This window comes from Rhinoraja longicauda, chromosome 3, assembly GCF_053455715.1.
Source record: "Rhinoraja longicauda isolate Sanriku21f chromosome 3, sRhiLon1.1, whole genome shotgun sequence".
NCBI lineage: Eukaryota > Metazoa > Chordata > Chondrichthyes > Rajiformes > Arhynchobatidae > Rhinoraja > Rhinoraja longicauda.
Window position 1 is genome coordinate 27,214,792 of NC_135955.1, and position 14,538 is coordinate 27,229,329.

Here is a 14,538-nt window from a genome sequence, read left to right on the forward strand (position 1 = left end):
CCAGGATCTAAGGGGCTGTGTGTACAGGGTGATTGCTGGTCGGTGCGGACTCGGTGGGCCATAAGAAGTGTTGCCAACTGTCCATTATTAGCCGGGACATCCCGTATATTGGGCTAAATTGGTTTGTCCCGTACGGGATCACCCTTGTCCCGTATTAGGACCGGGGAGCACTGTAGGCCCGGACATTGTAGGCCCGGGGGCCGCTGTAAGCCCGGCAGTATAGGCACAGGCAGCCTAGGCCTGGAGGTCCGGGCGCCGCCTAACGGAGGTTGCATAGCAACCCGCCTCCCGGCATTGGTGGAGCGGGAGCACCTGGCCGCTGCCTGGGTGAGGTGAAGTGGGGTGCGGGGTGGTGATGTCACCTTTTGTCCCTTATTTGGGAGTGAGAAAGTTGGCATCCCTAGCCATAAGGCCTGTTTCTGTGCTGTATTTCTAAACTCTAAAGGCCTGTACAATTTCAGAATATGGTTATTGATCATTAATCTTTTTATGCTAATAAGATTGATAAGCTTTTAACACTAGAGTCTGATAATTAATCTTTTTCCCCTGCGATGCTGCAGTTTAGTATCATTCTTACAAATTAATAGGTGACAAACATACATTTATACTGTCAGACCAGAATATGACATTTTGCATTCAATGCAACTGTATTTTCAAATTTTCGTTTGTTAAACTGTGCTGAAACTAATTGCAAGTTCTTAAACAGAATTGCCATAAGGTAAGCTAAACTCTTCCAGCTCTTTAGGACCATTGAATGAATGGGCACTGCCTTTATAGTGCTTTAAAGTGGTGTTGCTACTTTTTGTCATTTGCATCTCTGATTTGGAAATATATCTTTGTCCTTTTACTGCCATTGGATCTAATTGGTGGAAGGCTTGGGGGTAATTACACCACAAGGATTGCCATGGTTCGAGAAAGCAACTCACTATTCATTACCTTCTCCAGAAGGATTTCCATACCGGCAACTCCAATGTGCTATGTGACAATTTCAAAAAGATTTGTGTTTGTACATAGTACCAGATGGGAGATACAGGGGGAATTTGACAAAATCTAGAAAGATATAGTGTATAACTATCAAGTGAGCGTCAAGGAAGAGAAAGGTGCATTGTGCATTTTGTGCAAAAAAAATGGGAGACCACATATCAGAAAATGTTACTGAATGGGGCTGAGAAATCAAGGGATCAGAAAGAACAGAGATATAAATTACTAAAAGTAGCAACCCCATTTTAAAGGACTATAAAAGCATCACTCATTCATTCAGTAGTAACAGTTCTGAGGAGATGGAAGAACTTTGATAACCCTGTGGTGTTTTTCTTTAAGAATTTGCATTTAGTTTCAGCACAGCATTTAGTTTCAGCACAGCATTACGTAGGAAAAGCTGAAAATACAGTTCTGTGAACTTCACAATTTCTTTTTTTTTTTTGAATAAATTTTTTATTGGAGATAGGTACATCACCTGTTTACCTCTTTACAGTCATACATTTTTAAATTGATAATATTGTCAATTATTATTATATTGTCTCCAATACCTTTTGCCCCTTTTTTTTTTTTTAAACTAGATAGAACTAAAGAAATAGATGAAGTAAAGAAAGAAAAAAGAGAGAAGAAAAATAAAAACAAAAACAAAAACAGATTATAAAGATAAGGAAAAAGTTAGTTAAAGAAGAGTGGAGAAATTTATTAAAATAACAAAAACTTCATTCGAGATATATTCGTACATTTCAAAGTATAGCATTTCATCCATTCTTTAGTCCGAGTGCTAGTCAGGTTCCTGTGCTGAACCATTCTGACCCTTTAAGTAATCAATAAAAGGAGACCATATTCCAATAAATAATTCCTGTTTATCCAACAGGGAAAATCTGATTCTTTCCACGTTTAAGGTCTCCGTCATTTCTATAATCCACATTTTGATTGTGGGGGCCGTAGGGCCTTTCCAAAATTTTAGAATTAATTTTTTTCCTGTTATTAAACTATAATCCATAAAGTTTCTTTGTGTTGTTCTAAATGTTTGATTTAATTCTAATATTCCGAGTATAATTAATTTTGGATCTGGGTCCAATTGTGTGCTGGTTACTTTAGATATTATGCTAAAAATATTTACCCAGAATTTTTTAATTTTTATACAGTTTGCAAACATATGAAATAATGTAGCTTCTAAATGTTGACATTTATCACATTTAGGTGAGATATGTTGGAAAATTTTATGTAGTTTTGTTTTTGAATAGTGTAACCTATGTATTACTTTAAATTGTATTAGAGAATGTCTGGCGTTTAGTGAACACTGATGTATATGTTGCAAACTTTCTTCCCAAGTATCTTTCGTAATTACTTGGTTTAATTCTTTTTCCCATTTTTGTCTGTATAAGTCCGTTTCACAACTTACGTGAATAGCATTAAGGTTTTATCACTATTTTAAAAATCGATTTCCACCTTCCAGTTTCTATAAAATTAATTATATATAAGTTTATATATAATTAAAAAGGTTGTGGTTATTCCAGAAAATATCAACATCTATAGATTAGTGTGAATCTAAAGGGCAACATTTTCACTGAGTATATGGAATGAGCTACCAGAGGAGAGCCATAGATTGATACAGTGTGGAAACAGGCCCTTCGGTAACTGAGGCAGATAACATAACAGTATTTAAAAGACATGGACAGGTACATGAGTAGGAAAGGTTTAGAGGGATATTGGCCAAACTCAGGCAAATGGGACATCAGCTTAGATGGGGCATCTTGTTCAGCATGAATGAGTTGGGCTGAAGTGTTTGTTTCCAAGTTGCATGGCTCCATGACTGAAATGTATTTAAAAGAATTGCATGCATGATATCAGAAATTTAAATATATTCCTTCCAAGGAAGATTAAATGGGCTGGGGTTCCTTCCTCCAGAAAAGAGAAGATTGAGGGATGACCTGAAGATGTTACTAAGATTAATATGATAAATATATAGAAGATGCTGGTACTTTATTTCACAAGATTTCCTTATGTTTAAGGTTCCCGTTATTGTTCTGGTTATTGTTTATGTTAGTTGTTTCTGCATTTCAACAGAAATCCATTGTCCAGCCATACAAAAGACAGATGGTGTGATGGTAATCCCCCACCTCTGCAGGAAAGCTGCAGTCAAACCCGGGAGCGTGTGCCGTCTGAACTGTCGCCGTGGTTACAGGCTGTCAGGTGTCAAGGAAGAAGTGCAATGTATGAGTAATGGCAAATGGAGTCAGAAACTTCACAAAGCCATTTGTCAAGGTATCTGTATGGCATTTTCATGGTATTAAGATATAAGCTCGACTTTTGGAATTTTTAATTCACGTGGGTAACCCACATTGTCCTTTCTTGAATCTTAGATTATTGGTTTAAATCAATTGTTCCACAGATAATAGCACAAAATAGCAGCTCTCTTGAATCTCTAGTTTAGTTTAGTTTAGAGACACAGCATGGAAACGGGCCCTTCGGCTCATTAGTCCACGCCGACCAGCGATCCCCATACACTTTCACTATCCTACACATACTAGAGCCAATTTACAATTTTTACCGAAGCCAATTAACCTACAAACCTGTAGTCTCTGGAGTGTGGTAGGAAACCGGAGCTCCTGGAGAAAACCCACGCAGACACGGGGAGAACATACAAACTCCGTACAGACAAGACCCGTAGTCAGGATCAAACCTGGGTTTCTGGCGCTGTAAGGCAGCAAATCTACCGCTGCACCACTGTGCCACACTAGCCTCTTCACCTCACTTTCTCCCTGACCTAGCTTACGTCACTTTATGAGATTTGAGCCCAAATTTTCTTCAATGATGCTCCTTTGAAGTTTCCTGAGGGTACTTTGGTCTGTGAAACGCAAATTCTGGCTTTCAATTCTGATGAATAATGTTAATGTTTCTTTTATGAAAAGTGCTTGTTCGGGAGAAAATCTGGGTTTACATGGAAATGGCATGTAACAACTGCTAAACTTAAATCTGCACAGGTCTTGTAACTGCAACCTGGCAATCCTAATGACGGTCAGCATGGCTTTGTACACGGCAGATCATGTCTTACTAACTTGATCGAGTTTTTTGAGGAGGTGATCCATGATGATAGGGCGATGGATGTTGTTTATAGTTTTTATAGTTTTTAACAATTGTGTCACCTTCATTGTTATCCATTGCAAATCAAGGAATTAAGAAATCAAGAAATCAAAGGTCCAAATGGCCTCCTCCTGCACCTATTTTCTATGTTTCTATGTAATCCCAGTTTATGATCCTTTTCTTGGCTCAATTGGTATCGCACTAATCTTTAGGTCAAGCAGTTACAGACTCTCTGTCCCTCTCCAGGGAGTTGAGCATGATATCTGGGCTGACACTGCAGTACATTATCAAGAGAGCAATGTTGAAGATAATTAGATGAGAAGTTTAAACATTGCCCTGTTCACTCTTCTGGTTAATAGATTACTCTAGTTAATAAATGAAAGAGGGCAACTTGAAGCTTTCTAATGCTTTTGAAAGGTAGTTGTTCTTGCTTGGTGGGCTGTTCTAATAAATAGTTGCACAGTAAACATAGGTAGCATCAATAAACTATTGGTAAACAATATTGTGATGTGCTTCGGTTACACTATGTTATTCAAAAGATGGTGATTATTTTCAATTAAAATATTTTATTAATTAGATATCGAGCCACCCCAAATCAGTTGTCCCAAGGAAGTCAAGGTGCAAACTTTAGAACATCAGAAAATGGCAAATGCTATCTGGTTGATACCAGAAGCAAATGATAATTCCGAGGATCAGGTGAGTCCGTTTCTTTGTTTAGGACAAAAGTGTTGGTATCTAGTTAAAGCCATGGCTTCATGGATAACATTCTGGTCTTCAAGCCAGAGGGTCTGCAGTAGAAAGAACCTTTTGAGAGGAAAGAAATGCTGGGCATAAAATCTGAGCTGAGCATACTGAGGATACTCAGTCTGAAGAAGGGTCTCGACCCGAAACGTCGCCCATTCCTTCTCTCCTGAGATGCTGCCTGACCTGCTGAGTTATTCCAGCATTTTGTGAATAAATACCTTCGATTCGTACCAGCATCTGCAGTTATTTTCTTACACATACTGAGGAACACTGAGGAATGCTGTAGAATCTTTCACATCTTATATTGATCAAAGGACGTCTTTTAATATTGTTGTAAAAAATCCCACATTTGCCACTGCACAAATGTGTGATGGTTGAGGGCTTCCCTGAAAGCCACTTTAATCAGTGAAAGGGCAGATAAGAATGAAAAGCTGGAAACAAAAGAAGTTCAATGAGATAACTTCGTGGCGAACCTTGAGGTCTGTTGCCTCTTGGCTCCAGGGGCCCTGGTTTGATCCTAACCTTGGGTGCTATCTTTGTGCACTTTGTATGTTCTTCCTGCAACAATGCAGGTTTGCCAAAAGAACCCGAGGGGAATTGGTGGGCATTGATGATGAAAGAAAGTAAGTTGCTGGACCACAGTGAAAAAAGGAGAGGGGGAATTTGATCTGCTGGAATACTCTGCTGGGACCCTGCATAAACCCAATGGGCCAAATGGTCTCTTTTTGTGTTAGAATATGCAAATGTACAAGTATACATAAAATAATCTGATTAATCAAACGTTAACTGGCAGATAGGACTGCAAAGATCTCAAAGGAAAGATATATTGGTCTTGAAGGAAGTATCGTCTAAAGTACTTGGAATGATCACATCACACAACGTAGGGTTGTTTCTTGTGGAAATTCAAACATTTACTAGCGTCCTGAGAAAAGCTTTCAGATCCGTTGGACAGTCCAAGACTAGATGCACCATTGAAAAATTGAAACCATGCTGCTCAGAAGTGAACTTGGACACCTCTACACACAGTATTCCACAAATACAAGTTGATTTCATGTTACTTGGTAATTTCAATCTGAGATTGATTGTCCTGTTAGATAAAAGATACAAAGGCGTTTGAGTAAAAGGTGGGTGTGTTTAGCACAGTCACAAATTAGCTATCTCACGATACAAGAGGCTCAAGGGGCCAAGTGATCTTTTATTGTGCCTAGGTTCTTTATGAAATTAATTATTGAATTCATGTGCTCTGTTGCTCACATTAATCTTTTGTCTCAACTTCAAGGTATTGCTACAAGTCACTCCTGCCGTGATTCCACCCCACCTCTTCCCAATTGGAGAAATCACCATCACCTACACGGCAACAGACAAAACTGGGAACAAAGCAAATTGCTCCTTTAATATCAAGGTTATTGGTGAGTAGGCACTGGGCATGCTTATTGGTGAGTAGATGCTATTAGTGAATACTTACACTTGTGACATGACTCCCTTAGTCCTGCCTCTCAAGCTTCAACATTAGGGCAGCTTTCCTGGTCTCCAGTCTCCTTTCTCTTTCAGGTGACATGGCATTGCAAAGCATGCTAAATGATTGTGCATCATGGAAAGGTGACTGGTTTCCCCAATAAGCATTTGGACTGCAGCTTTGTTAAACAACACCATCTGCACTCCATGAGTTACACAGACATAGATTTGTATTCTCTGTCAATCCCGGGAACCTTCAAATTGAGCTGATAAACAAACATCAGCACATTTGACTGTATTTGGCAATACCATCAATGAAGGCAAATTCAAGTTTTTCTCTGGATCTATTGTAGGGATAACATTTGTGAGATCACAATAATTAATCTACATGCCAAGGACCAGAGAGAGATTTCAAACACAGTCAGGGTTGGAAATAGCAAATGCAGGGAAACACTTGTCACTGTCTGGTTTCCTCACCTTGAGCATCCATCCCCCCCTCCCAATTTACAGTATTTCTCACTGCTTTAATCATACTAAGATCAGCATTACACCCTGATCACATTGGCCTTTCTATGCTTCAACTCCATATTCTTTCAGCTGAGTTTTCATAAATTCACTCCATTTTGTCATCTAAAGGAGTAGGATCAATCCCGGGGAACAACCTCTAAAGCATAACAGAGATGTGCACAATCATGTCTGTAACTGTGCATGTGTATTAATGTCCATACAGCAGAACTAGACCTTCATTCATAGAACATACAAGAGTACAGCACAGGAACAAACCCCATGGCCCACAATGACTACATGAACATGATGGTGGTCATGTGCAAGCATTCACTAATAATTTACACAATGCCAAGATAAACTAATCTCATTGGCCAGTACTTGATCCTCATCCCTCCATTCCCTGTATATCCATGTGCCTATGTAAAAGCCTCTTAAACACCTCCATCATATCTGCCTCCACCAGCACTCCTGGCATTCCAGGCACCCACCACCCTCTGTATAAAAAGCTTGCCCTGCATATCTTCTTTCAGAAAAAAAAATCTCTCCAATCTCTCTTTCGAGCTGATACCCTCTAATCCAGGCAGCATTGTGGTAAACATCACCTGCACCCTCTGCAATGCCTGCGCATTCTTCCTGCTGCAAACTCTAAATGCAACTTAACCATAGTCCGAAAAAGCTGCATGATTCGTCATGATCCATTTTCTCATTTCCCAATTAATAAAGAAGCTTAAAACAAGAATCTGATACATTGTGGACTCCAGACCACAACCTTGTTTCAAAGACAAGAGCAGTTACCAATAGTGAGAAAGTGCTGCACTATTGGGGAAATATTAAAGTAAACGAAAAGCAAATAAATTGAGTAAAAACAACAAACACTGAATATATTCAGCAGATTTTACCCAGGATGTGGGAATCAAAAACCAGAGGACATAGGTTTAAGATGGGAGGGCAAGACTTAATACGAACCTGAGGGGCAATTTTTTCACTCACTGAATGGTATGGAACGAGCTGACAGAGGAGGTACTATAACATTTAAAAGACCCATGGTCCACTACATGGATAGAAAAGGTTTAGTGGGACATGGGTAAAAAATGGGCAAGTGGGACTAGCTTAGATGGGGCTTCTTGGTCAGCATGGACGAGTGGGCAGAAGGGCCTGTTTCTGTGCTGTGCGACTTGATATATTTTTGACTCAATAAGATTAGACAGCATCTGTGGAAAAGAAACGGAGTTAACACATCAGGTTATTGCACCTGAAGGAAACCCACACAGTCACAGGGAGAACGTGCAAACTTCACACAAAAGCCGCCGTGGTCAGGATTGAACCTTGGTCTGGCGCTGTGAGGCTGCAGTTCTACCAGCTGTGCCAACTGTGCTGCCCTTAAACAAGTAACATGAAAGTGGAAACATTCAATCACAATGTAATCAAACCATACGGGACTGGGATGGGTACCTCAATTGAGTGTATTCATTGAAACAGATGAACCTTGTCTCACTGGGACAGATCACTGGTGCGATAGCCCTCAGCTCATGAGCTCCATCTCCTGGATTGATATAGTAATGACTCATGGTAAGACTAATGGCACTGCTTTCATGATGCAGGGTAACCATTTCCCCAAACTATAAGCCTAAAATGCAGAACCAAAGTTGTATTGACAAAACCAAGGCAGTATAAAGAACATCCTGATGTAGGGTCCTTGACTTGACATGTTCACTCTGTCTCTCTCCACAGTTACAAGCCATTCTGCTGAGTTTTTCCAGCATCCTCTGATCTTATCACTTATCCTTTATGATTCACTGTTAGATCTCAATGGGAGTATTGCAGCAAGATTTATACTGTGTATTAGGAAAAGGCACTGAGATTTAATTGAGCGGTTCAAAAGCAGAATGGGTTTTAATATGGAAAATAAAGAGATATAGTTCTCGGTATCAGACAGGCTGGTGACTGGAGGAGTCAAGTGAGTTGAGGATGGGTATTTTAGTGCAGTGTTTTTAACATGATGCGTAATGCACTGGCTAACATTGTGGTGGAAGAAGGGTCAATAAGAACTGGAGATTCTGCTTAGTAACCTTCTTTTGTGCTTCATAAACCATGGCAGTTTCCACACAGCCCTCATTTCCAATGGAGAAACAGTTAGAAACTGAGCAGAGTTTACTTGGGGGCTGATTTGTTTCCATTTTGTTTAGATGCCGAACCCCCTGTTATTGACAGGTGTCGTTCACCACCACCCATCCTGACGCATGAGGAGACATATGCAGCCACCTGGGAAGAACCACAGTTTTCCGATAATTCAGGTAATGTGATGGCAGATCTCAGAAGTTAGGTCGGTTTTCTTAAAATTCATTATCCACTTATCCAATGTTAAAGAAGTGCTCCTTGATTCATGATGGCTTTGCATCAAAGTAGCTATTTCTTGGTCTGAAAGAAGTTGTTGGTGTTGAGCTGGGGGGAAAGGAAGCTGGAGTGGACAACACTTGCATCCGTTCATCCCCAAACGATGACACAGAAGTCAGCACCTCTGGCCCCTCACCTGCCCACTGTGCCAGGATTAGGGGATACACTAGGGCCAGGGCTGGAAGAGGTCAAAGGTCTCCGGTCTTAGGCCAGAGCTTATGGCCCAAAGCCCTTTCATCACAAATGTCTCTACCTAGACCAGCATGAGGTTCCTGGTCATCTCCCTGTCCCAGCCAAGCTATCCCTGCATGCCTGTAATTCTGTGAAGAGGGGATGATCCATTCTCCAAGGTTGCAGTCCAGATGATGAGGACAAATATCGATTCCAGGATAACATAATTAAACAGGAATCCTCAAATGGGCTGCCTTATCCCAAACAGTGAAATGCAGTGCTCTATGGATCAATACTTTCCTTTTACTAATAGGTGCTCCATTAACGATTAAGAAAACCCATTCGCTCGGAGATCTCCTCCCTCGGGGAGAGACAATTGTGCGTCACACCGCAACTGACCCTTCCGGCAATACGAGGACTTGTGATATCCACATCATCATCAGAGGTACATGGCATTGCTATAATTCACATTGTAAACATTTAAACATGTTATATTGCTGTGGTTACAGATTTAAGGTCATGCAGAAAACAGCCAAGGGGGAGATAAAGCGAGCTTTCTTCTGTAGCAGCAAGTTGCAGATTTTGCTTAAAATTGTAGTGGATGTAAGTTCAGTGAGGACTTTCAAAAGGGAATTGGGCAAATACTTAAACGAGAAAGAATTTGTGAGTTCAACTGAGGAAGAGAAGGGGGCAGTATGATTAAATGGTGAGCTGCCTTGAAGAGCCAGCGCAAGTCATGGTAGCCTCTGTCAGATTTCATGCTGATGAAATCTTATGTGTTCCAATTCATGTCCAGAAGCTTGAGATAAAGAAAAAGTGTGAAATTCAACTTTGATGATTGAGATGTTTCAGTAAGGAGTAGGATTTGGGTGGAGAGGATAATGGTGAACTTTGGGTACATGGCATTGGGGAACATTGCAAATAATATAATAGATCAATTATCTATGAAATTATTCACCCATTTTCATTTCCCATCATTGGCAAACTGACTGCTACTGAATGGTCCACAACTGTACAGTTTGTGTTGCTGCCAAACTTGAATTTTGCCCCATATTTAACGTTTTGTGTGCTACATGTTCAATGGATGAGCTGTGACATACTTAACGTGAGCTTACTGATTCATTCACATTAAAGAGGGATTTCCCTGTATTCCCTCGGATCCACTGGAACCATTTGGGCCCAGAAAATGTAAGAATGTTCAGAGGCCAATGCTCCAAACCACCTCAATTCTGCTTTGTACTTGAAACACATGAGACTGCAGATGCTTGAAAATTGAGCAAAAACAAAACCTTTGAGAGAACCTTTGTTGTGGGTTAGGCAGCATCATTGGAGTGAAACGGACAGACTATGTTTCAGAATGGGGCCCTTAATCAACACTGGAATAGAGGGGGAGATAGCTGGTAGAATAAGGTAAGGAATAGGTGGGACAAGAGCTAGCAAATGATAGGTGATCCAAATGAGTAGGGGCTAATTGGCAGATGAGACAAGTGGGGAAAGGTGAGGTGGAGATGGTCACAAAGGCTGGATGTGTTACGTGTGCAAAACAAAGAGCTACAGATGGTGGGGTCTGATAAGGAAGGAAAGTGAGGAGTGAAATGTAGAACCAGAGGGAGGGCTGATGTGTAGACGGGGATGGGGGGATGAGGTGGGGAGATGGGGTGGGGGAACTGGGTACACTCAGCCCTCCACTCACTCAACACCAATCCCAACTTCGTCATCATACGTGATGATAAGGCCAATGCCGTTTTAGTCTAACAGACTGAGCCCTGCCTGGCTGAGGCTGAATAACAACTCTTTGGCGCTTCCACATATCTACTGCATGGTTATTCTCCACCAATGAATCCCAAACCCATCACAGATCTCACCTCCACAACCTCCACCCAGATAGCTCCCTATCAACACTCTGCCCAAGATCCACAAACTGGACAGCCCTGCTAGGTCCATTTTTTTCTGTCTGTTCTTGCCTTAATGATCTAATTTCTTCATACCTTGGCTTTATCTTGTCCCCCTCTTGTCCAGTCCCTTCCTACTTACATCCAGGATACCTTGTGCACTGATCATCACTTGTTCCTTCTGCTCCACTTTATGTTGATTCGTGTTTGCTATCTGGGCATCATGGCCAGCATTTACTGCTGACCATAATTGCCCTGGATATTGGCGGCGAGCTGTTTTTATTTAACTGTTGCAGTCCTTCTAGCTAAGGTGATTGCTTAATGTTGTTGAACAAGAAATTACAGAAATTAAACCTAGCAACAATCAAGGAACAATTTGCGGCTAGAGGAAACTCCTTAGATGGTGGTGCTGCTTGCACCCAAGACCCTTAGCTTTCCTATTGGTGGAGGTCACATGTTTTGGAAGTGTTATTGAAGGTAGTGGACAACCCTCTGCATTGTTGTTCTTGGTAGTTATGCCACAGAACAGGGAGCTCCTGCCACCTTGTCCTTGCGTCATTGTGCATGATGTAAATTCTATATAGAGCGGCCACAATGAGTTACTGAATCCACTGGCAAGGGGTCTCATCAGTTAAACTATTCATCCCAATTGTGCCAAGCTTCTTGAGTCGTTGCAGTTGAATCCACCCAGGCAAGTGGTGTGAATCTTGCTAGGATACCAATAAGGTCAATCACCTATAATCTTGGTTGTTTTCCTCAATAGATACTGTATGTGGAGTACCTTTCACTCCTTTGAATGGAGGCTTCTCCTGTGCTGCAGATGACTTGCGCGTGAATTGCACATTGTACTGCTCTGATGGATATGGACTGGCTGACGAACCAAATGAAAGTTACTATTGTGCTCATGATGGCTTGTGGATTCCATCGTTCTCTTCTGCAAGGCCTGATTGCTCCTGTAAGTGACATTGACTAGGTAGGACCATGGCTTAGCTTCCGCCCATCACATTCCCTTTGAGATTGGTGACACAAATCCATAAAAATTGTCATTGTTATGAACCGCAGCAGTTTTGGTGGAGGATGCTGTTCTCATAAGTCTAATGCAAAGCTCGAATATCATCTGACAGGATGAGTTTTGTCATCAGCTCTGGGAACTGATATTTCTGGGATTGCAAGGGAATTAATCATCTTTTACTGCATTTCCACACAATTTATTGGACAGTGGCATTTGGGATTGATGCTGGGCAAAGTCAACAATCTCTAGATTTTGTGACCGGGGTTTGAAAAAACAAAGAGCATGATCTAAATAAATTCCGCATGAGCAGACTGAAGCTTGGATGGAATTTGGTGAGGAAGCAAGGAATGTAGGAAGGTCGGACAGAACTCCATGTCACTGGGACAGGCAGCATCTCTGGAGAGAAGGAATGGGTGACGTTTTGGGTCGAGACCCTTCTTCGACCCAAAACTTCTCTCCAGAGATTCTGCCTGTCCCGCTGAGTTACTCCAGCATTTTGTGTCTATCTTCGGTTTTAACCAGCATCTGCGGTTCCTTCCTGCACATCAGTGTCACTGGGTTCTGTTTCACTTCTATGCATAAACCTTCAGTCCAGATACAGGTACATCTGCCTGCTCCCTTCAGAATTCTGACAACATCTTAAAATCTTACATTTTCGCAATGCCTTTCACAACGACCCCAAAGTGTTTCACAGCCAATGAAGAGCAGTCATAAATTGTAAGGAAACACAGCAGTCGACTCTCAGACACCAAGCGCCTATGATCGACATCCAGCATAATCGATTAAGGAATGTTGGTCAGAACACTGGGGAGAATTTAAGCGCAGTTTATCACAATAGTGTGCAGCATCTTCTGTGTCGACCCAAGGGAGCAAGAGGTGCCTGCGTTTGTCAACTTAATGGAAGGATGGCACCTCTAACAATCCAGGGCTCCCTCACTTATGAGGGGGAGATGTAAGCCTATTTGTGCTCGTGTTTCTAAAGTGCATCTAGAACCCTCAGCTTTCCACTCTACAGGCCAGGATGCAACTTGCTTTGTCATAGGGGTGTTCCAGAAACTGCTTCTGGTTCATCCAATGTCCATTGATTCCTATTCCTGCTCTCAGGAATAGGAATAGGAAATGTGAGTAAAAATCCCAAAGAAGTAAATATGGGAATGTAATTGATCACCTGCTTCTTGCTGACCAAGATCTCATGCCTGAGATCTTTCAGCCAATTAAGGTCATTGACTTCCCCACCCTAGGTGGGACAGATTGCGTGACTGGCTGGGAAGACAGATAGTGAGACCAGCAATTCAACATGGGTCTGGTCCAATAGATTGTGAGTGCAAAAGTGAGTTTGCGATTGATACAATTAATTGTGAAAACAATAGTGGTGTGAAGAGTGTGCCAGTGACTGCAAATGTGACCTGGTTTGAGGGAGGATGAGCGAGAATTACTGAGTTACTGAGTCTGTAGCAATGGATCAGGAGTCTATATGTGGTATAACCAGCGGCATGGAGTATGAACGTAACTCCATGGATCCTTATACCATCAGTGATCTAGACCAGCTGTGAGGCTCTAGGTCAGTGGCTCCCAATTCTTTTGAGCTCAGGGAACATAGGTATAACAATAATATATTATTATCTCCATCTCCCCTCTCCCAAACACTCCCAGGTTCACCTCCACTCCCCTCACGGCCTCCTCTCCCTTTACGACCTTCCCTCCTCCCCTCTCACACTCTCCCCTCCCCTCTCGGGCTTCCCCACTTGCCCCCCCTGGCTCCTGCCCTCTCACGCTCTCCTCTCCCCTGACTAGCCTCTCGACCCTCATGGGCTCCTCCACTCACAGTCTTCACCCCCTCTTTAACCCTTCTGCTGCCCAGCTCCTGGGAATCTCTCTCTGTCATTTTTCCATCTCTTTCTCTCCATCCCCCCCATCTCTTCCCTTCCTCTCTTCTTCCCCTCTCTTCCCCAAAGTTTCTTATTGGAGAAGAGGGAGCATGAGAAGCTGGAGCAAAAGACAGAGCTGTCAGTGGGAGAATGTGCAGGCGTTGTAGAGCGTACAGAGGAGGTTTATGTGAATAACCCCAGGAATGATTGGGTTAACATATGATCAGCGTTTGAAGGCACTGAGTCTGTGTTCGCTGAAGTTTACAGGGATGAGGGGGGACCTCATTGAAACTTGCAGCACATGAAACACTCCTAAAAGTTTAGTTGTGGTGTAATATAGGAAACATGGCTGCCAAGCTCCTACAGAGAGGAAGGTAAAAACAAAGTAGCTGCCGAGAAGTTTGTCTCTGGTTGGTAGTGCATTGTATGC

General features: G+C 42.0%; 1 protein-coding gene across 2 annotated transcripts in view; it reads left to right on the forward strand.

Annotated features, from left to right (window-relative positions):
• svep1 (sushi, von Willebrand factor type A, EGF and pentraxin domain containing 1) overlaps positions 1-14,538 on the forward strand; it is a 136,879-nt gene that overhangs the window by 51,752 nt on the left and 70,589 nt on the right. Inside the window, exons 7-12 of one of the 2 annotated variants that reach the window (XM_078395097.1) lie at positions 3,049-3,246; positions 4,643-4,761; positions 6,089-6,218; positions 8,958-9,065; positions 9,650-9,781; positions 11,992-12,183. In XM_078395097.1, coding sequence (XP_078251223.1) covers positions 3,049-3,246; positions 4,643-4,761; positions 6,089-6,218; positions 8,958-9,065; positions 9,650-9,781; positions 11,992-12,183 — 879 coding nt within the window. The remainder of the gene's footprint in view (positions 1-3,048; positions 3,247-4,642; positions 4,762-6,088; positions 6,219-8,957; positions 9,066-9,649; positions 9,782-11,991; positions 12,184-14,538) is intronic. The other variant, XM_078395092.1, reaches the window with a different exon arrangement.